Below are 27,691 nucleotides of genomic sequence, written 5' to 3'. Positions count from 1 at the left end.
TTTCTTTCCCCCAAGCAACTACCTAGGTGATGGAGAGGAATTAGCCAATCATGGAAGTGGGGATTTTATTTCCCACCCTCCTTCTTGACAATCTAGAAAGGAGAATGCAAGGAAATTTAGCGATGGCTGCATCGAACCCCCAGGTCATCCTGTGCAGGTCAGATACTAGGGGTTCTAAGCACCGGTGTGTTTACCGTGTCTATCAGAAAGAACATAAAATAGAGCCAATTAGTTTAAGGTCAGGCATATTCCATTTTATACAGTTCCACTTAGTTTAATTCTTTTATTCAAAAGTTATTTGTAAAGCGTCTCACCATCTCGAGTTATTGCAGATAAGACAATTAAAAATAAAAGCAGGGAACTCCCTGCTCACAGATACTTCACATTTAATGAACAGATGAATATACAATCATTATTGACATTAACGCGATTATTTCTACAGGATGTGATGAGAGCACAGGGAATGAAGTGATTATTCTGTGCTACGCTTGATTATGTCTTTAAGCAATGGGAGATTTGGGGAGAACCCGTAACTTCTTTGTCACATATGCTTGAGTAACGCACTCTCTTCCTACCCCGTCTGAGATAATTTTGATACCTTTGGGTTGCTCCACACCATTTTCAGTTCTCATACAAACATCAAATATATATTGGATTTATTTTGGGAAGAAAAATGACATCATTTTATACACATTATTCTGCCACTTGCCCTTTGGCTAATGTAGGATGATGAATGCCCTCTAGTATAATAGACATGTGCTTAAATTTGTTCATTTAAGAGGATTTATTATGTTCTGTTGGATGTCTGTTTCATGTGTGTTCCACCGGTTTTCTACTGGTGGACCCTTGGGTTGTTTCCGGTTTACTGCCCCACCCTCCAGTGCTACAATGTGTGTCCTTATTTACTAGGTAGTGGTACTTTTATTCCCATAAGATCATTCCCTTCAGTACTCAAACATGCTGTTATTTTTTCCATCATAACAAAACATTCTCTGCACTTCAGGCACACAGACTCTTTGCTCCCTCTACTGTCAGAGATCCTGGAAAGAATTTTCTTTGGTATCTTCAATTCCTCAGGCCCCATTCTCTCCTAAACTGCCTCTAGTCTGATTTTTGCTACTACCACTGTCCTACACTGCTCTTTTTGAGGTCAGTGATTCTCTCATTGCAAAATCTAAAGGCCAATTCTTGCTTGCCCTAGCAGCAGCATTGGACAGAGGAGACCACGCCTTCCTCCTTGAAACACTTTACCTACCTTCCAGGATGCCTCATTTTCTTCGTTTTCCTCCTAGATCATTCATCTTTCTCGTCTCCCCTGCTGGCTTTTCTTCTGCTCTCCAACTTTGTAATGTGGACTGCCGCAGGGCTCAATCCGCTATCCACCTTTTTTCTGTCTATACTCTCCTCGGCGATCTCATAGAATGTCATGGCTTGAAGAGCCATCTGTGTTGGCAACTCCTAAATCTGCACCTCCAGGAGGCTTGCCCCCAAATTCCAGACCATGAATGGGCAACTGCCTAGTCGACATCTCCGCATGGGTGTCTGAGATATCTCAGTCTTAACCTATCCCAAACTGAACTCCTGACCATCCTCCCCCAAAACCTGCTCCAAAAACAGCCTCCCTATTTCAGATGATAGCTACTTTCTCCTGTTACTTACTACAGCATCACCATGACCATACAGTTTAGTATGACCCATAAGATCTGAGGATGAGAATATAAATTCTCTTAACTGATCCAAGCATATAAGGAAATTGAATATGTAGCAAAGTTGGCAATGTAATTAAGTGGGGGGAAAGAGAGCAAAATTGGCACGCATCTGAAAGAAAGCAAAGTCAGACCCTTGCTAAAAGAAATTCCAAATGGACTCAAATGTAAACTCAAAGTTGAAAAGAGGAACACCGGAAGAACATTTAGGAAATTATGATACGACCTTGCTTCTGCTTTTGCCCCAACCCTTGCATCCCCTTGGTCTATTTTCAGCGTGTCCTCCTTTGCCGAGTTCTGCCAAACTGGCCTCTTTGCTGTTCTTTGGACCTGCCAAGCACACTTCCACTTCTGGCTGCTTGTCTGTTCAATTTGCAGGGCTTTTCTTAGATGCCTGTAGGATTCACTCCCTCACCTCCTTCAAGGCATTGTTCAAATGTGACTTTTCACAGACGTCCACTATAACCGCCCTATTTAAATGTGCTACCAATTCCTCCTCTAAGTCTTGGCATCTCTCACCTGCTTCTTTTTTTTCTTTTATTTTAGTATTTATAACTTCTCATATACTATACAATTCACCTATATGCCTATTTTTCATTGTCTAGTCTCCCCACTAGAATGAAAGCTCTCTGAAAGCAGAGACAGCTCTTTGTCCCTCTTGTTCACTGATGTATCCTAAGTGCCTAGAAGAGTGTTAGCTACAGGTTAATGGAATGAACAAACAAATGGAGATTTTTCAGCTTATTTTCTGAAAAGTCTGCAGCTACTTGTGTTCCTACTAAATTTCAGAGCGCCTATTCTCTTCCATATTCGCCAGCACTGGGTGTGGTTATTCACTCACGCTTTGCTGTTCTGTTAGATACGATGATGGTAGCTAGTTGTTCCTTTAATTTGTAATTTAGCCACTAGTGACATTGAGAATATTTTGGGGTGTTTAATAGCCATTTGCAATACGTCTTCTGTGGTTGCCTATTTATATATTTGGTGTATTTTTCTCCTCATTCTCTTCCTCTTCCTCATTTTCTTCTTCCTCATTTCCCCTTCTCCTTCCTTCTCCTTCTTTTGGGTTTTTCTTATTAATTTGCAAGGGCTTTTCTGTCATATGGTTTGTCTTATTAGTGAAAATATTTTTCTAAGTTTATCTTTTGATTTTCTTTATATCATCCACCACAGGATAATATTTAAGTGTGCATGTTATCATGGATATCTGTGTATTATTATTTTTTAAGTTTATTCGTTTATTTTGAGGGAGAAAGAGAGTGAGCAGGGGTGGGGGGAGAGAGAGAATCCAAGCAGCCTCCACACTCAGCACAGAGCCCAATGTGGGGCTTGATCTCATGACTGTGAGATCATGACCTGAGCTGAAATCAAGAGTCGGATGCTTAACCAACTGAGTCACCCAGGTGCCCCTATATCTGCGTATTATTACTTCACAATGCTTTGTTTTTCTGTCTTTCTTAGGATGATCTCTTCCAACGCTAGGTTTAGTATTTTTATTTTAAGTTAAAATTGTTTTTACATTTATATATTAAAAAAATTTGAATATTAATTTATTTTTGAGAGGGAGAGAGAGACAGAGTGCGAGCAAGGGAGGGGCACAGAGAGAGGGCAACACAGAATCTGAAGCAGGCTCTGGACTCTGAGCTGTCAATACAGAGCCCAATGCGGGTTTCCGACCCATGAGATCATGACCTTAATCGACTGAGCCACCAGGTGCCCTTTTTTTATTACACATTTTTTTAATGTTTATTGATTTTTGAGAGACAGAGAGAGACAGAGCGTAAGAGGGGGAGGGGCAGAGAGTGGGAGACACAGAGAGTTGTTTTTACATTTAAATTTTAAACAATTTAGAATTTATTTTAGTTTATAGGATGAAATAAGGGCCAGTTTGCTTTCTTTCAGATGGATAGCCAACTACGCATCCTTTTTGGGGGAATCAAAACATCATCTTTATCATATATTAGGTTCCCATTTATGCTTGAATCAATAATTAAATTGTATATCTTATCCTCATATCTACATGTTCATTCTTTTTTTATACATAGTGGTTCTATAGTAAGTTTTAATATCTGTTGAAAAACATCCCTTCCCACTATTCTTCAATTTTATAATTTAAAATATTCTGGTACAATTTATTATTTCAAAATGCCTTCAAAATCATTTTATCGTATTTTAAAAAACATTGTGATTCTACTTGGAAATGGATTTAATTTAAATACAGTCAGGTCTCATTAATGATGGCCATTCTGTTTTACACAGTCACTGTGAACCTGACTTAATGCAGACTGACCCATTGCTCCAAGGGGAAATACAGGGTTAGAGGTTCTTGCTGGTCTCTGGGCAGATCATTTCCGTCATTCACTCAATATATAACTTTGTTTTATGTGTGTCTCTGTTTTTTTTTTATTTTTTTTGTAATGTTTATTTATTTTAGAGACGGAGAGACAGAGCACCAACGGGAGAGGGGCACAGAGCCGGAGACAGAATCTGAAGCAAGCTCCAGGCTCTGAGCTGTCAGCACAGAGCCCGACGCAGGGCTCAAACTCACGGACCGTGAGATTGTGACCTGAGCCGAAGTCGGACACCCAACCGACTGAGCCACCCGGGTGCCCCTGTGTGTCTCTGTTTATGGACACCTTATTCAATACATGTTGTTGATTTGTTTACATTGAACTTATGGTCAATAGCACTATAATGTATGCCCGCACAAAGGTTAAAGCACATTTTCTTGTTAAGGCACATATGTCATAGCCTTCTTGCCCTTAGGAACAGCAGACAACATTGCAGCACAATGCCGGCACTTTGCAACAGGGAAACCACCAAAAAAAAAACGCACAAAAAATGTGAAAAGGATGTGTTTACGGTATAAAAACTGAAACAAAAAGGCAGAGTGACTCTCAGTTTGACCTCAGCCGTGCATTAGGCAACTCAAATTTTTTGCCACTCTGTGCATGTCTGCAAATGACCAGGAAAACGTTGCAAGTATTGATTTTAGGGTTATAAATAAATTTTCATGAGTGCATTCAAAAATTTCATAACTACAAATAATGAGGATCAACTATATTAATTTTCAGAGCATGTACAATTCTCATGCTAGAGTCTTCTCCTTCATGAATTTGGTATGTTTCCCCCCTTTTCAGGTCTTATTTTCTGCACTCTGAAATATTATAGGTTTTTTAACGTGGCTTTTGTATCTTTTTTGCTAAGCTTTTCCCCCCTAGTTTCTCTTTAAAATAATTTTTACAGGTACTGTAAATGGGATTTTAACAAAATTTCTAGCTGGCTATTGTTATCATAGTACAGAGCTATTAATTTGTGCATATATATTTTATTTCCCACCACTCAAAGCCTATTAATTCTAATAGTTTTTGCTAGAGTTACTTAAGATTTCTTGGAGATTTACAATCATATTCGCTGCAAATTTTTGTCTGTTTCACTGTTTTAATTTTTTTATTATATAAGTAAGAACTTCCCAAAATATTTAATAACAGTGGTGATATTTGGCACCTGGCTTTCGGTTATGTTTTTTGTAAGTGAAAATAATCTCAATGTAAACCATTATATTTAAAGTGAGTGAATTCACATTAAAAGGGAAGAGGCTCATTACCTTGCAGAATATTTGCTGAACCAATGAATGAATTTTTAGTACTATCACTTGGCAAAATCATTAATCTCTTAGATAATGATCAGTACTAATATGTCAACAGGTATCAACGATGTGTTTCTGTCTATTGTCACATTGTTAAATAATAATATTCCTCATCATTTCTCCTAGATCAGCCACTGATCAGAACTTCTGAACTCATTAATATCTAAGCTAAACTGAAAATTATTACACAAGATTTTTACTTTGGGGAACACTTCACTGTACTCGGGTAGACAGAGTAGAACACATTGACATTTAAAAAACTTTTAGCTTTGCATAGCGCTTGCAATTTCTGTCCCTCCTTTTATCTCCACTGATACTACTCGGAGTAGGAAGGACAGGTTATTTTTATTATAGGACAGGTTATTTTTATTATCAAGTGAAGAAACTGAGTCATAGAAACATGAAGTGATTTCCCCAAAGCCACACAGTTGACTGAGGACAAAGCTCAATCACTTCACTACCTTCTCCCAACACTGTGTAATTACTCTTGTGAGACTTTCTCAAGCTCCATTCTTTTTTTTTTTTTATGTTTATTTATTTTTGAGAGAGAGAAAGACAGAGCACTAGCAGGGAAGGAGCATAGGAAGGGGGAGACATAGAATCCAAAACAGCTCCAGGCTCTGAGCTGTCAGCACAGAGCCCGATACAGGACTTGAACCCACAAACCACGAGATTATGACCTGAGCCGATGTTGGACACTCAACTGACTGAGCCACCCAGGTGCTCCTCTCATGCTCCCTTCTAAAAGAGTTCATGACCTATCTTATTACCCCCATCAATTCCTTCATCAAACATCCATCGTTGTATTATTCAGTCCATCAGCCAATCATTCAACAGACATTTATTGAGCATTTATCAAATGCAGACACTGTTCCAAATTCTGGAAATACAGCTGGAAACAATAAAAGGTTCTCCACCCCCACCCCTGAGCTCACATTATAGCAAACAAACAAAAAATAAAAGCAAAATATATAGGAAGTCAGGTGCTGATGAAATGCTCTGAAATAAAATAAAGCAAGAGAGGCAGATTGGAATGACAGTGACAGGGACGACGGGGTTGAAATGGTAAGTGATCAAGAATGGCCTCATGGTTGAGATGACATATGAGCAAAGACTTCTATGGGTCTTTAGGAGTGAGGGGTACCAACTCCTTAAGGCAAAGGTTTAAGTCTTCAGAGGGTGGGTACCTGGCTTAGTCTTGTGGGGAACATGAAGATATGAGACAATGTAGGGCAGGGGGAAGATGAAGCTGGAGAGGTGCTCAGGGGGCCCAAAATATGCAGAAATTTTCCAAATCATTACAGTTTTTAAGGGTAATACTTTTTTTTAAATGTTCATTTATTTTTGAGACAGAGAGAGAGTGTGAGCAGGGGAGGGACAGAGAAAGGGAGACCCAGAAACCAAAGCAGGCTCCAGGCTCTGAGCTGCCAGCACAGAGCCTGACGCGGAGCTCGAACTTGAGAACTGCGAGAACACGACCTGAGCTGATACTTAACCGAGTGAGCCACCCAGGTGGTTATTACAACTTTTAGTTTTTAGCTTAAAATCAATGGGAGGATACTGGAGGGATGTCAGACGTGGGAGTTTAGGGGATACGGGCACATGAAGAATGCCGTCAAATTTGTGCTTTTAAAACATCAGTCTGGCTTTAGCAGCCAAAAGAAATAGAATTAAGAGTATGGATCTTTGTGTTCTAACTACGAGAACGTAGGAATTTAGACAAGATCTCAAGTGTATAATAAATCCAGATGACTAACCAACACATTGTATTGTTTCTTTGCCTGGGAAAAGTGAAATCTGTCTTGAAGAAGACAGATGAATTGGCACCTGATATCTTTGTGCTTATTTTAAAATTCTTTGTACTATATTAAAGATATACATCCAGATACTCAAATTCTCTAACTTTAAAGATATATTGATGCAGCCTGTTAGGTAAGTGTGACACAGGCATAATAAATGGCATCCAATTGCACTGTCAACATGTCGTTTTTCCTTTAAAGGAAAGAACTATAAAACATATTTAGATTGGAAAGTGACAAAATGACCCTAGAAATAGGGTCTGGCATTGAGATAGAAATATGCTGGTGGGTGTCTGAGAAAACATTTGAAGATTACAAAAAAAAGTTAATAAATGAATACCAGTCTGATTTAAGTTGATCTCCTCTACTCTCTGTAGGTAAAATTAATAATTCTGGGTTTTTTTCTCCCAAAATTTTGACGATCATAAGCCCATGGAAACAGTATCTCTTTTGCTTTCTACAATTTTACATTTTGAGATGGTTACTTCCAAAATTAACATCACGACTTTTAAAAAAATTTTGTTGTTTTTTTTTTTTTTTTTTTAATTTTTTTTTCAACGTTTTTTATTTATTTTTGGGACAGAGAGAGACAGAGCATGAACGGGGGAGGGGCAGAGAGAGAGGGAGACACAGAATCAGAAACAGGCTCCAGGCTCCGAGCCATCAGCCCAGAGCCCGACGCGGGGCTCGAACTCACGGACCGCGAGATCGTGACCTGGCTGAAGTCAGACGCTTAACCGACTGCGCCACCCAGGCGCCCCTAAAAATTTTGTTTTTAACAATATATCCAACATGGGGCTCAAATTCACATCCTCCAAGATCAAGAGTTACATGCTCCACCAGCCGAGCCAGCCAAGTGCCCCCATCACAAAGACTTTAAAAAAAAATTTTTTTTAATGTTTATTTATTTTTGAGAGACAGAGACAGAGCATGAGTGGGGGAGGGGCAGAGAGAGAGGGAGACAGAATCCGAAGCAGGCTCCAGGCTCTGAGCTGTCAGCACAGAGCCCTGCATGGGGCTCGAACCCATTAACCGTGAGATCATGACCTGAGCCCGGGTTGAACGCTTAACCGACTGAGTCACACACGTGCCCCCACAAAGACTTTTTAAAGTCATCTTTAAGCTGGTGACCTTTAGGTAAGTGATAGGTGACCTCATATATTAGTAGTGCTGGGCAAGCTTTGAGATAACTCTCTGGAGCACAATTTGGTACTCTGAATTTTAAGGGTTAACAAAATTCAGAACTTTTGATCCAATGATTTTATTTGAGCAAATTTATCGTAATAGAATATTTAAACTATAGGCAGATGCATGTATAAGGATGTTGACTACAGAATTTTGATGGGGCAAATTTTGAAAATAACCAAAATGTTTAATGATAATCAGGTTGTTTATGAATTATGATACTTCCTTATAAGGAGGAAAGTGAGGCCATTAAAAATAATATTTTGGAAACTAATGACAGGGGAAATACTCTCCATTTAATGTAGATGAAAAGAAGAATCAAAAATCGTATCTACAGGGACACCCAGATAGCTCAGTTGGTTCAGTGTCCAACTCTTGATTTCAGCTCAGGTCATGATTTCACAGTTCATGGGATCGAGCCGAGCATCGGGCTCTGCGATGACAGCATGGAGCCTGCTTGGGATTCTCTCTTTCCCTCTCTCTGCTTCTTCCCTACATGCTCTCTCTTAATTAATTAAACTTAAAAAAGTCGTATCCACAGCATAATTCCTGTTTTGGTAATACTAAAATGTGACTGGTACTCATCTGTGCGAGATGGGATTCTGAGTGTTTTTCTTTCCCTTTTTTAATAAAAATAAAGTATTAATTCTAAATTAGGCTTTTGAAAGCAAACCAACAAAACTAGGGTTAAAAAAGCAAAGTTGTTAAAAGGCTCCTGGGTTTGATGCCTTTAAAATGTCAGGATGGGCCATTTAGAAGTACTTTTGCCTCTTGTTCTTCTTCAAAATTAAAGATCATTTTTGGAGGGGAAACACATCTTAAGCACACTCTCACCCCCAGGTCGTGCCTTCTTTACAGCCAGCATTATGAAAGCAGCTGTGTGTGTGTGTGTGTGTGTGTGTGTGTGTGTGCTGTGCTATGCTGTGTCGGCTGCATAACTCAGTCCCCAGGCTCCTGGGGGGGCTGCCCTACAGGACCATCACTCATGGACACTCACCTGGCCTCTGCGTGGTCAGCCATGTTCTTTGGGGTCACCTGGTCCAGGAGCCACCGCCTTCTTAAAGCTTCTTTTCTCCCACAGCGCCCTTGGAGCAGGTTGTTTCTGAGGGTCCTGAGGAGGAATTTTGTATTCTCCTTTGCTGACATCTGCTGGAATAGCCAACATTAAAAAGGGGTCCTGTCAGTCTAAATGTGGTCTTTTTTCCTTACTTGAGTGGACTGGCCACCATGAAAGTTTTTGGAATTATTTCATTCACTTTTATGTCCTTAGAAAAATCATGTTACTTCCTTACTACATGAATTTCTTTGCGTTCTGTCTACTTGTCCACGCAGTGTAAGTTTCTAAATTAAAGATCAATCAACTTACACAAATAGCCTCTCTTCCTTAGAGCAATCCAGTAACCTGGAAGGCAGAATCTAGAAGGTGTATGAAACAGGGCTAGGTCCAGGGCTGCTAACATTTGGGGTGTGGATTCCTTTACACACTGGATGGTCACTCGTGGATTTATCTACAGAAAAGTGGCTCATACAATTAATTCTATACAAAATATCAGTGGATTCCACCTGAAGTCCACCCATCAACCCCACGTTAAGAATTTCTGCCAAAAGGAACAAAGGAATGAGGGATTTTATTCAAAGATTTTCAGCTCTTGAAATCTGAAGTGTAATAACAAAGTGACCACATGGTGTCAGTCTAACATCAAGAAGCCCTGTATCTCCCCAGGCCAACAAGTAACCCAGCATCTGGGTTATTTAAGTTTCATAAAACAATACCCACTGGAATTCTTTGGCAAGATCCAAACACTTGACTTTTGTGGACCATTCATGTTAAAGAGAGAACAAGAGAAAGCTGTCCTCCGTAAGGCTAGCTAATCAACATCTCTCACCATTGCCGTGTGACAAAATCTATATGGTGAAATGGATTTGTAGGAACTTAGCGATGAGAAGAAAGTGTTCTTTCTGGGAAAATGAAAATGCTCCTTGCTTAAAATTAACTATCCTCTTTCTCTCATCTCTTCAAAAGACCTGAATTCTCTTGCTGAGTAGATTTTCTTAAAAAACAAAACAAAACAAAACATTTGAAAGGCAGCTGTGAAGTCTCAGTTTAATATTCTTTCAGTCAAAACCGAGATGGCAATTTTTCTCTTTCATTTTTCCTACAGCAAAAATACTGGAAGTTTAGGGCTCAGGATAAGACATGCTAAAAGGAGTTTTCCCCAGAGGCACTAGTAACTAGAAGCCTAGTTTTGTCATTTTTACCGAATCAAAGCCTTTTCTTTGAGTCCACTCCCAATGCTGTTCCCCTCTTATTCCTCAGATATTGTCTGCAATATAGTGTGTTATCAGTGGCTTCGTACTGAGTGTTGTTTGGCCTTTTCTTGTCCCTAATAGGTTTTAATAAAATCTATGATGTAAAAAAAACTTTGTAGATTTATATTGAGAGATATTTAAGGTTGAGTTTGCCATTTCCCTAGACTTTTGTTTTTTCAGTTTATTTATTTATTTTGAGAAAGAAACAGCGCAAGTGGGGGAGGGGGCAGAGAGACAGAGAGAGAGGAGAGAGAATCCTAAGCAGGCTCTGCACCGTCAACACAGAGCCGGATGGGGGGGCTCGAACTCACCAAAAACCGAAAGATCATGATCTGAGCCGAAATTAAGAATCTGACACTTAACTGACTGACCCACCCAGGCATCCCACCCCTTCCTTACTCTTAAACATTATCGTGAACGAAAGGAGCAGAATCTGTGGTTTTACTGGAGGCAAAGTTTGTGAACTGCTGTCGCCGGTACCGATTCATGAATGGTTGGTATCTTGCACTAGATGTTACCTGGACACAATGCTCAAACACAGGAGGGGCCTTCTGGTGGGACCTGCTGTGAAGACCAGATAAGAAACACGCCTGGCAGATGTCAAAGTCGAGACACTTCAGACAGCGGTATCTGTCAATTAAAATGGAAGTAAGGCTAACGTGGCAACTCGCTCATGAGCTCAGAAAATAACGTTCAGGTGGAGAATGGGTACCCCAGAACATACAGGAGATATCACGGCTATCAAGTAAGCGTAAAATTTCTCCCAAACTTTGTAGGGACGTTAAGTGACTCTGACATGTTATTTTTAATCGAAGAAATCTTCTTTTGATAGGATTTTTTTATAATACAGCATTACACTAACATCGTTTTATCCAACAAACTATAGTAGAGAAGTCTGATTCATGCCCCCGCAGATATACCGAACACTTTCTACAGGCAGGCTACTGTGTACTACGACCCTTAAGACAGAGCCCTAAGTCTGAAGCCACATTTTGTATGGTGGCATTCAAATCTTTTGAATTTAGTCGCCAAGTTACAAAAAACAAAACAAAACAAAACAAAACAAAACCAAAAACCAAACACCGGGAGATTTCAGTACATTCTGACTTTTGACTTCTCTTGAGGAATTTCAAGACAGGATAATACTGGACCTGTGTTCCTGCATGGTATTGGGGAAAATAAAGCCGTAGATAAAGAATTGAAAAGCAACTTTTGTGATTTTTCTAGAACTCTGTCTGTAGGAAAGAAACACAGTGGACGAGGGTCATTCCTTCAGCTGGAGTGTGGGGGAGCGACCACCACACCCAAGCTTCTTAACACATCAACACTGCAGTCCTTCTTTTATGAACAGTGACACCCTTAAATCTCCCATGGTCAGCAGGAGAGGAGGGTATCTTGAGACCCATGGGACGGAGGGGTGTTTCATAATATGGTGATATCAGGGAGGGCTGGTAAGGCCTCATAGTTACGATTTAGTGACATTTGATGATATGTGAGTGGAATCATACTGTTTGTCAAAGATTGGGGATCTACACTTTTTTTTTTCTGATATTTTAATTCTCTTCTCCAAACACAGTGTAGGTGGCACAAAAGCTCTGTCTTCTTCATCAGTGACAATAATAGGTAAGGGCAAAGTGACAGCTACTCCTTCTAGACTGGAGATAACACCCTCCAGCTCACCACAGTCCCTACCTGGCCAACTTCTCACATGTAGACTACGTGCCTAGCTCCTGTAAACATTTGAGTTTTCAACCCCTCCCTTGCAAGTTACAGAAAAAGAAATATGACCAGACCCCTGTGCTCTTCAAATTTCATGTCTTGCTGCAGAGAGATGATAGGGAAGCTTGTGGTCCTAACTGGAAAAGTTAAGCAATATGTGATTATGCACCAAATGTGAGGCATAGAAGGCAAGTGCTGTAGGAGGGAGAGAGGGGGAGACCCCTGTGGGCTGCGAGGTCAGAAAAGTTTTCACGGAGGAAGTGTGCCATTGGGCTCCAGATCAACGAGGATGAAGTTCCAGATAGAAAGGAGTGGGGTAAGGAGGCCGGAGCCAAGAAGGAGGGCTTAGAGCACATCGAATCTATCAGACCCGCTGGTTATTCTGAAGAACAGAGGAATCAAAACTTGGAGTGCCCCTGAGGCCAGATGGCAGAAGGTCTTCTGACCACAGTCCTTGGAAGGCAGAGCAGAAGAATGTAAGCTGGGTGAGACCGACCGTCAGCTGCCCTTGTTCACTGCCTAACCCTGACACCTCGTTCCATGATACAGGATTCATAAACAGCATCGAATGGCTAGAATAGTAGCCAAGGTAGCCAAAATAGTTCCAATGTTTTGGAACACTTACTAAGGGCAGGCACGTATACATGTGCATATGTGTATGCAATACATTTACATGTATTGACAGTTAATCCCCATGAAAGTTCTTTGAGGTAAGGCATTCTTATTATTCTCATTTTTTCAGATAAAGAAACTGAAGCAATCAGAATTTAAGCAACTTGCACACAGTTACACCACATCTTGGTCAGAGGGGGAACTAGGCTTTGAGCCCAGGGATACCGCCTGAATGGACAGCCAGCTGTTTTTACCCCTGGAACAGACCGCTGGTACAGGAGGCTTGAATTTGGACACACACCCCACCATTACCAGTGACCTTGAAGTGGGAACTTAAGGTCAGATGCTTTGGAGGATACCTGGTGCACTGAACGTTTTCAGTGAACATGAGACGAAAGAAGTTAAGTGAATGACTTAGTTTCTTCACGAGAAGAATGGGACTGGTAAGCCCTGCCTTCTTGGCCTGGCAAGGTTTTTACAAAGCTTTGAAAATGATTCAACATGCAGAATTGGGAAGATAACTGCTGTTTGCGTGAAACGTATAACATGATATTTTATGTAAAGATTATTTGATGAGCCACCTGTACTGGCTACTTTATCAGCATTACATATGGCTGCAGTCGACTCATCGAGGACAATACACTGACCCTAACCTTGCATTAGTCCCTTTATGCTCAGAAGCTACCTACAGGTACATGAGAAAAGGCGTAGTTTTCTACACCTTTGTAGAAGGTGTAGATCCATCCATCCCTGATGAGATGGATCTGTTGGTGCCTTTACCAAGAGAGAACCAAGTCTGCGTTTTCCCCCAATCTCATCCCAACCTTACATGGCTATTACAGAGCATAAATACGATACATCCTGCTAAAATGTAACACTGGCTTATGAACAATCTCTGATCTTTTTACCTCCTCTTGATAAGGTTGAGCTTTTGCCTCTCCCTGTTACCTCCAGATCTGCCAACACTTCTGCTTTAAAATGACCTTCCTCATCTCACTAAAACTTAAAGCCGTGAGGCTGTTGCTGGAGTTTATGAGAGCCAAAAACACAAGCTGAAGGCTGGGACTGTAATACATGCAATTTCTAATAGACTCAGAAGGTTATAGATAAAGTGAGTCTAGTACTCCGTTGGCTCCAGCTTTCCTTCTTGTACTTCTAAAGAAACCGAGGTCCAGAGGGGTTAATGGCCTTGGGCAAGTTGCTCGGCCATCCCCATATATGAGAACTGTACATTGCCTCGGATGTCTAGAAAGAAAGATGGGTTGCACGGAGGCATTTCTAAGAGGAAGCTTAATTTCATTCTCAGTAGAAAGTGACGCAGTCTCAACTTTAGCGTATGGCCCTTTTTGCTTTCCGCCTTCGTATGACCTGAGCCACTCAAACTCTTTGAGACTCCTTTGTAAAACAGGATTAATAATATCTGCATTGTGTTACACACAATAATTTAAAAAACATTTCTGTGTAAAAGTTGTGTTTTATATAACTGCAAAGTGAATTCTGCCCCTGGGGGGAGTGCAGGACATGTGTTAACCACTTAATCAATACTTATTTATTGGTTGCATATCACATGGTACATCATATTCATGTTCCTCCACTGTCCAATATAAAAGGAGTTTGTTTTTCACTGCAATGTGGAGATTTCTTTGGTTTGGTTTCCAACAGTCCTTCCCATTTATAGGTTTTATTGTTTAAAGTACAGTTAATCATGAATGAAATTTCACCATGTACTCGGAATTCTCTGCAAACCCAATTCATTTCGTTGGCAAAACTAAAACCTGATTTCCAGATTGGCCGGAGACCCAGCAGATGTAATTTATACCCACAGGGAGCATGCTTACTGTCTGGGCTAGTAAAGATCTGCAAGTATAGGATGAGAAGAGGAACAGAGTCCCCAAGTCCTCACTCCTGCCCCTCTGGACACCCCTTTCTTTGACTTGTTTTTAGCAACTGGGTTTTCTCAGCAATTCAGTCCTACCCCCGCCCCTTCAGCACCTACCTGTGTTCATTCACCACGATAATGGCATCCCTGTGCTTGGCCTAGACCTGCTGCTTTCCTTCTTTCCTCCCCAAGTTTTCAACCACTTTAACTTCACTTCTTCATTGTTTTATTTACGGGAGACCAACAGCACCCTTTGCCCTAAGGTGGGGTTCTGACTTTCATCCTCAAAGCTTTGGAAAGATCTGAATGTCCAAACCTAGCTTCCAAATCTGCCCTTTCCTCCAGGCAGAGTGAAGACTTGGTGTGAGCTGCCGCCACAAAACCTGATTTTATTCCTTTGGATCCTGAGCCCTTGTTCCCAGCTTTCTGCACTGGGAGGCAGTATAGCATCATAGTCGCAAGGCAGAGACTCTGGCTTCAGTCCGCCAGCATCTGCTACTTGCTAAGCATGTGCAAGTAAGTCATTTATCTTCTCTGCGAATTGGGGATAATAATGCCACCTTGGATAGAGGTTCTAACAAGTCCTTAAACGAAATGGTCCACGTGAACCACTCAGCCTAACACTCAACAGTTCATAAACTATTATTATTGCTGTAATTCTTATAAATAGCTCCCAAATACTTAAATATTTAAGCTAAATATTTAAATTAAATTTAAATATCTCTTTTGTAACAAAAGAAAACACATTTTCCCCCTAAAGAAATACAAATGTCTATTGATCAGACTGTGTTAGTGGAAGAATTTAATACTCCATTAATTACAGAAGATAAAATATAATTTATTGTCAACCAAGATCCCTCATGCAGAAAATTACTGACTAATTTTCAAAATATTAACTGAGTTCCAGATCTGTGAGAAGGACCTCAAAAGGAATCTGGAGAGACACAGCTCTACTCCGAGACCCATTTGGAGAATGACCGTCTGCGAAACACTGATGAGTACCTCAGTCCAGTGATTGGGAAGTTCCTGCAGATTCTACACCGAACAGGGTGAGTGACCATTTCAGTGGCAGATAACCGATAGCAGGTTGGGAGCCACAGGAGGATGGGAGGCTCAGACTGTAACCAAGAGAGGAATTTTTCTTCTTTGATTGTTGGGCTTAACACCTGAAAAACAATGGCTCACTTAGATGTGTTTCCAGCTTGACTTTGGTCTCTAGTATAGATGCAAATGTATTTTCATTTTCTTTTCTGGCTGTTTCTGTCAGCTCTGCCCAAGACGTTTATCACATGAAAAGTCAGAGGCAAGTTTATACCTTTTTTTTTTTAATGTTTATTTTACTTATGTTGAGAAAGAGAGAGAGGCGGAGAGAGAGGGGGAGAGAGAGAGAATCCCAAGCAGGTTCCTCACTGTCAGCACAGAGTCTGAGGTGGGGCTTAATCTCCCAAACCGTGAGATCAGGACCTGAGCCGAGATCAAGAGTCCGCCGCTTAACGAACTGAGCCCCCCAGACGCTCCGAGGCAAGGTTATATCTTGAATTAGGTTGTCTCGGATGCTGTGTGGAGTAGCAATTCTGTAATTTGAACTGGGCAGCAAACTTGTCTGCCCCCAACTCCCGGGGATCTGCCCCCAAGTCCCAGGGACAGTTGCATCATACTCACCCCTTGGAAACAGCTGTGGGTGGCACTTTCCACAGAGCACAGAGCACGACTCTCCCCTACAACAGTTGGGATCTACAAGAGGCAAGAAATCCCCATGTCACTTGTGAGAAAATAGAGAAGTAGGTGACCACTGGAATCAGCACTTCTGAGTAGAGGTGCTTACAGCCACGGGGTCACAAGTATTTAGGGTCTGAGACTGGATGAACTGCCTCAGTCCAAGCAGATGAGAAATCTGTGGGTTTTGTGCAATGTCTGAATGAGGACAGCAAATGAACAAGTGGGAAAAAGTGGGGCTGAGAGGAAGGAGGAGGGCGAGAAGACAGTCTAGCAATTGGGGCAATCCAAGCACGGCTGTCGCTGTTTCACTTCTTATGATCCCAATCCAATTATTTTCACCTTTCTTTGCCCTCATTTACTTGTGAATCGCATATAACAATGATACTGTATTAATATTCAGAGCGGTTTTAAGGAAAACCTTTTAAAACACTTTCATGGCATTTCAACAAACACCAGTTTCTGGGGTAGAGCAGTAATCATCATTCTTGTTTAAAGCAAGGGGCGATTGAGATTTACTGTTTTGCTCAGGGTGAAAAAAAAGGTGATTTAGCTGCAGAACTGAGATCTCGCTTCAAGACTCCTTACTCTGTTGAGGGGTGCTCACAAAGCTTTGTCCTTCTGACTTCTGTTGTAGGTGTTCCAAGGGCTCTGTCTGCACTGCCTCACTCAATGGTTTCCACCTTTCAATCATGATCACCAAGGGAGTTTAACTAAGGGACTAAGAACCCCTTGTGACTGCCAAGATGGCCAGGGACTTGGTTCTGACATTATCTATATGCACAAATACATGTACCTGTCACCTCCATTTATGCCCATTTGGTCACAAGTCCTAATTTCGCATCTGATGTCTTATACAGCACTGGCTGTCAGGAGGCATCGCCTGCAAGCTCAAAAGTAATTTCAAAGACCCCCCTGCTGAGTCCATCAACTCGAATAAACATTCTTCTAATCAGGAAAGTGGCACTTAGAACCTCTTTGCTGACAATTAGCCAGGCAGGAGTCAACAAACATTTTCGTAACAGCGACAAGATGGCTGTACTTTAAATTGATAATAACCCCGTCACCAGCTGAACATAAGTAACTGCTCCCTACGTCATTTGGCCTTTGTCTGAAAAACTGACTCATTGGCCATACTTTGGCCTATAAGTGCTGATGAACTAACTGGAAAATTAGTTGGAGGGTGTTCTTGAGCCCTGAGAAAGGGGGTCGACCTCATGTAAATCAAGGGAAGGAGATCAGATGGAGCCGGCTTGCCAGCTCTGTGATTCTGCCATCGGCCAAAAGAAAACTCACTTCGGTAGGAGGCTTTCACCTCCACATTTTGGCTTTAAGTGTGTGTGTGAAAATTGTCTGGATTCATTGTCCGTTTGACTAATTTCTTGCAGGTGTGCTATGGAAGATTCCATGTGGCTAGATGGAACACTAGCAGAGGCAGAATGCCACTTGAAATGATAATTAGGATCCTTAGGGGAGGGGTTTGAATCACACAACAGGGCCTGGAATTTTCCATGGGAATCCATCTCTGAGTTCTTAATGGAAGTCAATGGGATGATAATTTGCTATGCAAATTTCCATCTTCCAAAGACTTCTCTCAGGAGCCTACTAAGGCACCGGTGGCAGACAGAGCATTGCTCGAGCTGCCATTTCAGCAGTTCATTGACCTCAGTTGAGCCTGGAACAAGGACAGAGCTTTAGGGTTTGTTGGATACGGTGCTAGCCTGGGGCAAGCTACAGTAGCTAGAAAGTGAACACAAGGATTTCTACGGGAGAAGGAAAATGCCCCTCAGTCCACCTACTTTCGTGACATCCACCTAAGCCCTCCAGTCTTACAAGTCTGCCTGCAGAAATGGATGGACAGACTCTTCCAATCTCCCCGGCTCCCGTTAGCTCGAGCCCTGAGATGTGAGGGGTGTTGGGCTAGGTGCCTCTGCTATGGCAGATATGCCTAAGGGTCAGTGGGATCCGTGTGCCACAATCACCAATAGCTCTGCCTGAAGTTTAACCTTCTAAATTAAAAACAAAATCATTACTCCATTTAAAAAATATGAACCTATTGACTATTACTTGGAATTTCCAGAATAAACTAAATATTATCATGATCAATATGAACCTAAGATATTAAGGCCAAATCAAATCACAGGTAATTTTGGATAGGTTGTTCTGAACCATACTCCCTGTCCTAGAGTTCTAATAATCTTCCTCTTTACCCACCCCCTTCATGACCTTCCCCAGTTCAGAATTCTTGGTCCTGAAGAGTACCAGAATATGCCACCCCAAAATGTGCCTCTTTGGCATATGGATTATTTTGAGCTAAAGGCCATTGAAAACCAGCAGATGCAGGAAAAGCTCTAAAAGCAGGGCACAAGTTTTCCTTTTGTAAAGAAAATGTACATTTATTTATAAAGGAAATTTTCGTCTGCCAAGGGTGTCTCTCTTTCCTTACCAGAAAGAGGAGGGGTCTTAACAACTCTGATCAATGGACAAGGTACTGACTTAAATCCGCACAACAAACCTTACTAAACAATCAGAGTTTTCCTGGTCACCTTCTCATAACTTTCCTTCTCCACCAGGAAGCCCCAAACCCTTTCCCTTTGTTTAGCTTGAGATTATATGTAAGCCTGAATTCTAGTCCTCCCTTTGAGTTACTCAGCACTGGGTACTCCCATGTGTGTGCACCGTATACATGTCAATACATTTCTGTCTGTTCTCCTCTTGTTAATCTGTCTTTTGTCAGTCTAATTTACAGGGCCCCAGCCAGAGAACCTTACAATGGGGAGAAGAAAAGATTATTTTTTTTCCTCCCTTACAGGGAGGAAGGGGACCCAGGAGGGAGACCCAGGAGAAAAATGATAGAAAGCCATTTAATGGCATCGTAGCGCAGAAAGCCTAGTGTGGGGATTTTACAGGGGCTGGAAAAAAAGTAGAGACATTCTCGAAATGGGTAAAAGTTACGCTGGGAGAGCAACCACTTCCACAGAAGACAATCTGGAGTCTGCTTAATCCATTCGTAGAAGTTCTTGCTCAGACACATCATTTATTATCAGTTTAACATTTAAGTAACATACTTACTTTAAGGAGGTTCAATTCCCTTACCTGGCAAGGCTAAAAACAGCAGTACATTCGTACATTCTTTAAGCACAGGAAATGATGCAAATTTTAACTATTTGAGTATTCAGGACTGAATTTCATTTATACTTTCATTAAACATTTGTCGAAGGCCTTACTACCAGGCACTTTTTAAGCCATCAGAGACGTGAACACGAATGCAATAGAATCCTTCCCCTGGAGAAGCAGCCTAGTGTGGAAGCCACATATCTGGCAATAAATGCAACAAAATTTGACAGCAAAGTTATGCACAGGGAGTTAAAGAGCTTTTAGTGAGGAGGTGACTAATAATCTAAATGACTTGAGACATGAACAGTATTCGCCAAGGGAAAAGAGACGCAGGCTGTTGGAGATAGAAGGAACCACACCAGTCAGGAACCAAGTCAGGCATGGAGAACTTGGTACATGTTGGGCAGGGTAAGGATTTTGATACAAAGGAGTGAAATCAGTGCACAAAAGGTAAGAAAAAAATTAAACACTATGGAACAAACAGAAGAAACCACTGGATATCTTTTCAATGGTGATTCTGGAACCTACAGAGACATGCATCATTACATATCATGTGACTAGGTTATTTTACAACTCTGTAGAAAATTAAAGTTAACTTGTAGTAGAAACCAGATTGAAATACAAATAATTCTCATCTATAGACATGCAAATAAATTCCATCCTGATTGATGACCAACCTCCCCCTCGTCCCCCAAAAGTCAATCTTTCATCCACTTGCAAATTCATTTTAATATTCCTTATCTATCATTTTGTTTGTTCTTGGGCTATTTCTTTTAACTACTTGTAACATCTTGCTGATGCTTTCTTTCAATTAACAAGTTAAATACATTTTTTGGACACATGTTCATTTTGTATTCCTATAAAAATCATGATTTTATCTCTTTTTGAAAAGAGAAGGATTGGGTCAAATCATGAAAGCTTTTCTTTTTCTATTTCATTTCATTTCATTTCGTTTTGTTTTATTTTATTTTAAGAGAAAGAGAGGGGAAAGGGGCAGACGGTGGCGGGGGGTGGGGGGAGAGGGAGAGAAAGAGAAAATCTCAAGCAGACTCCATACTCAGCAAGGAGCCTGACATCAAGAGTCGAAATCAAGAGTCAGACACTCAACCAACTGAGCCACCAAGTTGCCCCAGGAAAGCTGTTCATATGATGCTAAGGAATTTAGGCTTTGTTCAATAGACATGAATGGCCAAGGAGGAATTTTAGGCACGCGGGTGACATTTGCATTTTGGAAAGTCACTGACAGCAGGGTGGAGGCAGAGTTGGAGGGAGGAGAAGCTTGAGTTGGGGAAACTAGTTAGGAAGTGATTGTAAAAGATGAGGCCTATGCTCAGATAAGAGCAGTGGCTATAGAGGGGAGGGATTGCATGGAGAACTACATTAACATAGAATTGACACAGTAGAAAACCATATTCCTTAATAACAAAGGTGGCTAATATAACTGGAACACATTTAGAATTCTTAAGTATTGGAGATTTACCTGCTGTAGATCTGTTAGTAGGTTTCTCAAAACCCTTCGAGTCATGCGTGCCCCAGAATCATAACCTCCCCTGTTATTTTCTGCATAGAGCTGAAAAAGAGCTAGACATACAAGGAGAGAAAGAAATCTTTAAATTGAATACTTGCGATACATCTTCGAAGAATATGTGCCTTGAATTCTAAACAGTTTATTTGTAGGTGTGAAGGGAAACGGAAAGGAAAGGTATATTTCTTGATTATTTGCTTGCTGTTTTGAAGGTTTCCCAAATTAGATAATACGATGACTAATGAGAAGCAATTCACATTTCAACCTCTTGATAATTCAGCACATCAGTGATGAAGACCAGGAGGCTGGAAAATGGCCATGCGAGGAGAATCCCAGTCTTTAAACGAATAATAACCACTTGTGTCTGGATAATTCCCACACGAATAAGGAGCAAGAATAACAAAGTTATGAATAATGAGAACATACAGATGGACATTTTGAAAACTTGCACCGCGCTGAGGACGTATCAAACAAGAGCCACATGGCAGAGAATAGGAATGAGTGAAGGAGACAGTGTGTTGGAGATTCGGAGGTCACTGCACTCCATACACGCAAATTCTTATGTATGTTACCTCTGTATTTCGTAAGAGGGCTATCCCCGCAGAGAGCAATCAGGGCAGCAGCCACAGGTGCCAGCTTGAGCAAGCCCGTTCCCGTGCTGCAGGGCAACAAAACACAGAGCCCAAGATGGGAAAGGCAGGGTGTTTCTGGGTGACGTGGGTTATAAAAACAATCACTATGAACGGACGCTTCTGACCTTGTGTTCCAAGTTCACATTTTTCATGGTCTGTTTTCCGCTATCTAGATTTTTGACAGAGTAAAACTTGACTTAAAATATTTCATTATTCGTTCATTCATTCATTCATTCATTCATGTGCCCAACAATTATTTATTGGGTGCTTCCTCTGTGCTAAGCACTGTACTAGGCACCAGGGAAACAGGGATACCCCCTGTCTTCACAGAGCGGGCCGGGTCAAGTCCTTAGGATACACATGTCTGGAAACTAAAGATACAAGCACAAAAGGAAGACAAAAGGAGCAAGCATTTATATACAAAATCCACCAGTTCATGGGCCCTCACGTAGAGCCTAACTGTTCTTGGCTCACTGGCTTCACAGTTTCAAACCCGCAGAACAATGTCTCACGGGTAGGAGGATTTCTAGAGGCAGGCGTTGATATTAGAAACGATAGTCGAAAGCATAATGTTTAAGGAATCTGAAATAATGAAAAAAATAGCTTGAAAACATGTTGCTATATTATTTATGCAATAAAAAAATAAATAACAAACTGGAAAAGGAAACACTGTTTCCTTTTGTTTAACCATTTTCCAGATGGTTAAACTGTGGTTGCCTCAGAAGGCGGGATTCAGGGTGACTTTTCTTCTTCTGTACTCTTTTCTGTACTTTCCAAATGTTTAATATTTACTATGATTTTTAGAAGTCCATTCTACAGGATGAGGTCAAGACCAAATAAGGTAAACAAAATGAAGTGGGACAGAAGAACGGTGGACCCCAGAGCCAGGGAAGCACACACATACCTACACACACACACACAGACATACACACAGACACACACCATTTACTTGATGGCATGAGCAATAAAGCCTTTGACATGGTCTAAATTGGCTTACAGGTGCAATGGACTGAATGTTTGGGTCCCCCCAAAACCTGTATTTCAAAATTCTCACTTCCAATGTGATGAAATTTGGAGGTGGGACTTTGGGGGGTGATTAGTTCATGAGAGTAGAGCTCTCATGAACTGGATTAGTGCTCTTACAAAAGAGAATTCAGAGAACTCCCTCACTCTTTTCACCACATAAGGACACAGTGAGCAGGTAGTCCTCTGTGAATTAGGAAGCTAGTCCTCACTAAACACTGAACTGGCCGGCGCCTTGGCTTTGGACTTCCCAGCTTCCAGAACCATGAGAAACGTTTGTTGTTTAAGCCACCGGTCTACAGTACGTTTGTGTAGCATCCCAAACAGACTAAGACAATAGGTTAGCCACCCACACACAGGTTATTCAACCTTAATGCACCTGAGAAACAAAACAAAACAAAAACTGATCATTGCTTACAAGGAAATGAGCAAACAAATAAGCTACCAGGAACTCAAGACAAAAGTGTGATTTTTTTTCCATGTATAGGCATACAATCACCCTGGCAAAAGGTGTGTGTGTGTCTAGAGTGGAAACGAGTTTGTGTGAAGCAAAAGTAATGTGGATTTGTTTTTTTTCCCTTTTTGCTACCCCTGGGTCTTTTGTATTAGTGAAACTGATAAACGTGTGCTTCTTCGTTCCTCTGCTGAATGAATAATACATTTGCCGACAACAAAGAAGCCTTCTCATGTATCAAACCTTAAGCAAACCTTAGACAACACCAAATGGTCACTGACCAGTGGTGACTAAACACTGCCCTTGAGGTCACAGTGTGACCTTCACATGCTCACCTGTCATACATCGCTGTGAGAAGGCTCAGAGTGAGTTCTGAAGCTCTGGGATGCACCTGTCCTGGATTTTCCGCCCTGACTCTCTGAAACAGCTCCTGAAGAGCCTTAAAGAGTTGCTGCACAGAGAGGGGGCTCTCTCTTGCTTCCCAGAAACTGTGACGTAGGAGGATGTGCTGAATCAGAGAGCTGTCCATCAAGTCCACTGTAGGAAGCAAACGAAAAGTTGTCTTATTTTCCAATGGGAACAAAACCTTCATATAAAGACTTCAAATAAAGCAAATGTCATCTAGCATTTAATTAAGACTTTTTTAATCGCAGCTCTTTTCTTTTTTTTTTTTTAACTTTTATTTATTTTTGAGGCAGAGAGAGACAGAGCATGAACGGGGGAGGGTCAGAGAGAGGGAGACACAGAATCTGAAACAGGCTCCAGGCTCTGAGCTGTCAGCACAGAGCCCGACGCCGGGCTCGAACTCACAGACCCCGAGATCATGACCTGAGCTGAAGTCGGCCGCTTAACCAACGGAGCCACCCAGGTGCCCTGGCAGCTCTTTTCTTTAAAAGGAATTAGAGGGGCGCCTGGGTGGCGCAGTCGGTTAAGCGTCCGACTTCAGCCAGGTCACGATCTCGCGGTCCGTGAGTTCGAGCCCCGCGTCGGGCTCTGGGCTGACGGCTCGGAGCCTGGAGCCTGTTTCCGATTCTGTGTCTCCCTCTCTCTGCCCCTCCCCCGTTCATGCTATGTCTCTCTCTGTCCCAAAAAAAAAAAAATAAAAATAAAAAAAAATAAAAATAAAAGGAATTAGATACGACCACTATTTGGATGCATATCTCTTGTGTAGAATTCAGGCCCTATTCTTCTGATAGTAGATTTGATTTTGGAAAAGCGTATCTGTTAGTACAGCATTGTTACCAGATTGTTGCCAGCATAACCTCTAGGATGTTGCTTTAAAAATTTTTTTTTCAACGTTTTTTATTTATTTTTGGGACAGAGAAAGACAGAGCATGAACGGGGGAGGGGCAGAGAGAGAGGGAGACACAGAATCGGAAACAGGCTCCAGGCTCCGAGCCATCAGCCCAGAGCCTGACGCGGGGCTCGAACTCACGGACCGCGAGATGGTGACCTGGCTGAAGTCGAACGCTCAACCGACTGCGCCACCCAGGCGCCCCTAGGATGTTGCTTTATAGAATGAAGTTGAAAGGGGAAAATGTGAGAAATTTGAAAAACAGCCTTCCAAGAAAGTTAGGGCACTGTGCTGAAAAGTGGCAAAAACATTTTTATACTCTTTATTAAATGAATTGAGTAAATTTACCTTTTGTGTTCAAATATAGTTTTCCATGTCTGCACCTTTGCTGCAGAAGGAATATTGTGTTAAAATGCAATTGCCTAAGGTAAAAAAAAACAAACAAACAAACCCGTGATCTTTATAATAAAGAGCAGTTGCTGAATTATGAGACTCTTTAAGTCGCTTCCTTGCCTCAGTAATATTTCTTTTTGTTGATCTCCCTTCCATCGGTATTATTATCTAGGGAAGGCACTTAATAAAGTTGCTTACAAAAAATAATGGTTTATTTCTTATGTTTTTTTTTTTTTTTACCACCTCCTAAAAATTTTACAAGGCAATGAATTCAAGGAAGAATGGAATAGAGCTAACCCTACGGTTTCTTGCCGACAGAGGATAACAGACAAAATTAATAAACACCCACTTGCACCATCTGACAGATGATGTCAGTGGCACCCAGAGCTGCTGGCATTGAAAATGCTCCAGTGTGTGAAATAAGACCCTGCGCTTTTCTCTACCTCGTAAATCAGCCTCGCAGATAAGGAATCTAGCAAGTATAATAAAAGTTTTTATTTGTTCTCTGATACTGCTTTCAAAGAGAGTCTGCAGAAGGGAGGAGTAGGTTTTAGGATGTGGCTTTAATAAAACCCTGGCTGCAGGTGGTGGAGGACGCAAACCGTTTTATCGTTGCTCAATCGCAAGACGCATCCCCTTGGCCTGGCATGCGGTAAGCAAGGCGTTCTTGTCCCCTGCCACGAGTTCGGTATCACAGCAAAACAGATAACGGTGGAGCGCGTTTGTTCGTCTCAGCACAAGATTTATGCGCGATGCTCTGGGATCCCGCCGTCTGCAGCTCACCGTGTGCTTTATCTCTGGTTTGGGGACTTTTTTGTTTCAGATTATTGTTTGGATATCGCTTCTAGGCAGAACTTTGAAATACTGGTTTTGTGTATTGTTCATATTCCCAGGAGTATTATTTATTCTTGGTTTCTAACGCCAGGGGTAATAAAAAGTTCAAAAAGGTACATCCTCAAATTGTGCCGTTTGTACGTACTCAGGCGTTGATGATGGGGGCTTACACAGACATTCCCTGCTAACTTTCTTTAATGGAGAAGTTCCCCAAGAAAATAGCATAATTGAGCATAAACCTTCAGTGAGCATATTTTGCCTTTTGTTGATTCCTGGAAGAGTCAATAATACTTACAAGTGAGTTTGTCTGCCTTGCTAAGTAAAAAAAAAATAATAATAATAATAAATCTTTTTAAAAAGCCGAGAATCTTTCTTCAAAGGACCCTTTTACAGAATGTAGTAGAGAAAATAGAGAAAACGAGTTGTATCGGTTGAAGAGATGATCTTTTACATTTCCCTCACTTGCCTGTACTTTCCTTTCCCACGTCCTTTCCTGCTGTGTTCAATAGCATCCATGTGCACTTTGTGAAAGCATAATTTGAAAACCACTGGTCTCTAGAACTTGTAAGGCAGAAGGTAAACTATGAAAAAGTTTCTTTTTTTACTTATTAAATTAAAAAAAAAACATTTATTTGTTTCTGAGACACAGAAAGAGACAGAGTGTGAGCAGGGGAGGGGCAGAGAGAGAGAGGGAGACACAGAATCCGAAGCAGGCTCCGGGCTCTGAGCTGTCAGCACAGAGCCCGGCGTGGGGCTCGAACTCACGGACCGCGAGATCGTGACCCGAGCCGATGTCAGTTGCTTAACCCACTGAGCCACCCAGGCAACCCCTAAAAAAATTTCAGCCTTCAGGAGAAATGTCATATGTGTAACACAACTTCATTTAGTATGAGGAGATTTTATAATGCAAAATACAGAACTTATTAGAGATGTTGAATCCCTGTTATTTTTCACAGCGAGAGCCCAGTCTATTTCATTTTGGAGAATTTTTAATAAATAAACATCTTTACCACATTTTACCTTAGTTTGCCTATGATGACAGTATAAGAAAAGAAAATCATAGCAATTAAGCAGATACAAATTTAATGCAGAAAAAAAAAGCAGTTCTCAGAGAACTCTTGAGATAGTTTTAAAATTTGTGGCCCAAGGATTATTCATCTGAATATACTTTTGCACGTTCAGGGAGAGAGGTACAATTTCAAATGCAAATCTTATGTGGTAGAAGGAATTTAAAATTGTCATGCTTATATCTACAAGCGGAGATTCCAAACTAACTTATTTTGTAATTTTATTTTGTGTCACTATTGTTATCCTGAAAAGGAAACAAGCAAAAACATGTCCAGAAACCAAGTTAAAAAAATTAAGATAAAATCCTCATCCACGAATTATCGTCTCCTGTCGGTGAAGCTACGCGCGTGTGGAACACGCAAGGTGTGTCCCCCCCCCCGACCCCTCCCCACTCCACCTTCTCTGTTACTAATGTGGTGAATGCACAGATCACACCTTCCGGACCCAGCAGTCGCTCACATGGGGGAGTACTTGTTTTCTCTTGGAATTTCACATCACACATCAGGATCAGATGATTTCGAGTTTTTAACGAGAGCCTGTACTTACATTGGCACAGAGTTTGCACTGATCGTAATTTGAAGGCTGTTCTGTAAATGGAATTCTCAATACTGTTAAGAGCATCTGTAAAGAAAGGATGAAATATCATAAATAAAAAGACCATCTCGTTAGATAAGCCCCACATCCAAGAGGGGGATCTGAGAGATCACGTAGCTCACTGTTGCAGGTGAGGAAACAGTCTTAGAGCTCTTTTTCCTACCTGCGAACAACAACAACAA

At 41.3% G+C, this 27,691-nt stretch overlaps 1 protein-coding gene across 1 annotated transcript in view; it reads right to left on the bottom strand.

Moving 5' to 3' along the window:
• Nucleotides 1–27,691, bottom strand: part of DYTN (dystrotelin) — a 52,850-nt gene that overhangs the window by 22,298 nt on the left and 2,861 nt on the right. The window contains exons 2-9 of the mRNA XM_058696735.1: nt 27,462–27,536; nt 23,662–23,863; nt 21,790–21,875; nt 21,173–21,273; nt 16,522–16,593; nt 15,862–16,025; nt 11,168–11,279; nt 9,337–9,485 (exon numbers count right to left, since the gene is read on the bottom strand). Of these exons, the coding sequence (XP_058552718.1) occupies nt 9,337–9,485; nt 11,168–11,279; nt 15,862–16,025; nt 16,522–16,593; nt 21,173–21,273; nt 21,790–21,875; nt 23,662–23,863; nt 27,462–27,536 (961 nt within the window). The remainder of the gene's footprint in view (nt 1–9,336; nt 9,486–11,167; nt 11,280–15,861; nt 16,026–16,521; nt 16,594–21,172; nt 21,274–21,789; nt 21,876–23,661; nt 23,864–27,461; nt 27,537–27,691) is intronic.

This window comes from Neofelis nebulosa, chromosome 2 (genome assembly GCF_028018385.1).
Source record: "Neofelis nebulosa isolate mNeoNeb1 chromosome 2, mNeoNeb1.pri, whole genome shotgun sequence".
Classification (NCBI taxonomy): Eukaryota; Metazoa; Chordata; class Mammalia; order Carnivora; family Felidae; genus Neofelis; species Neofelis nebulosa.
The sequence above is the reverse complement of the archived record's forward strand: the minus strand, read 5'-3'. Positions and strand labels throughout refer to the sequence as shown.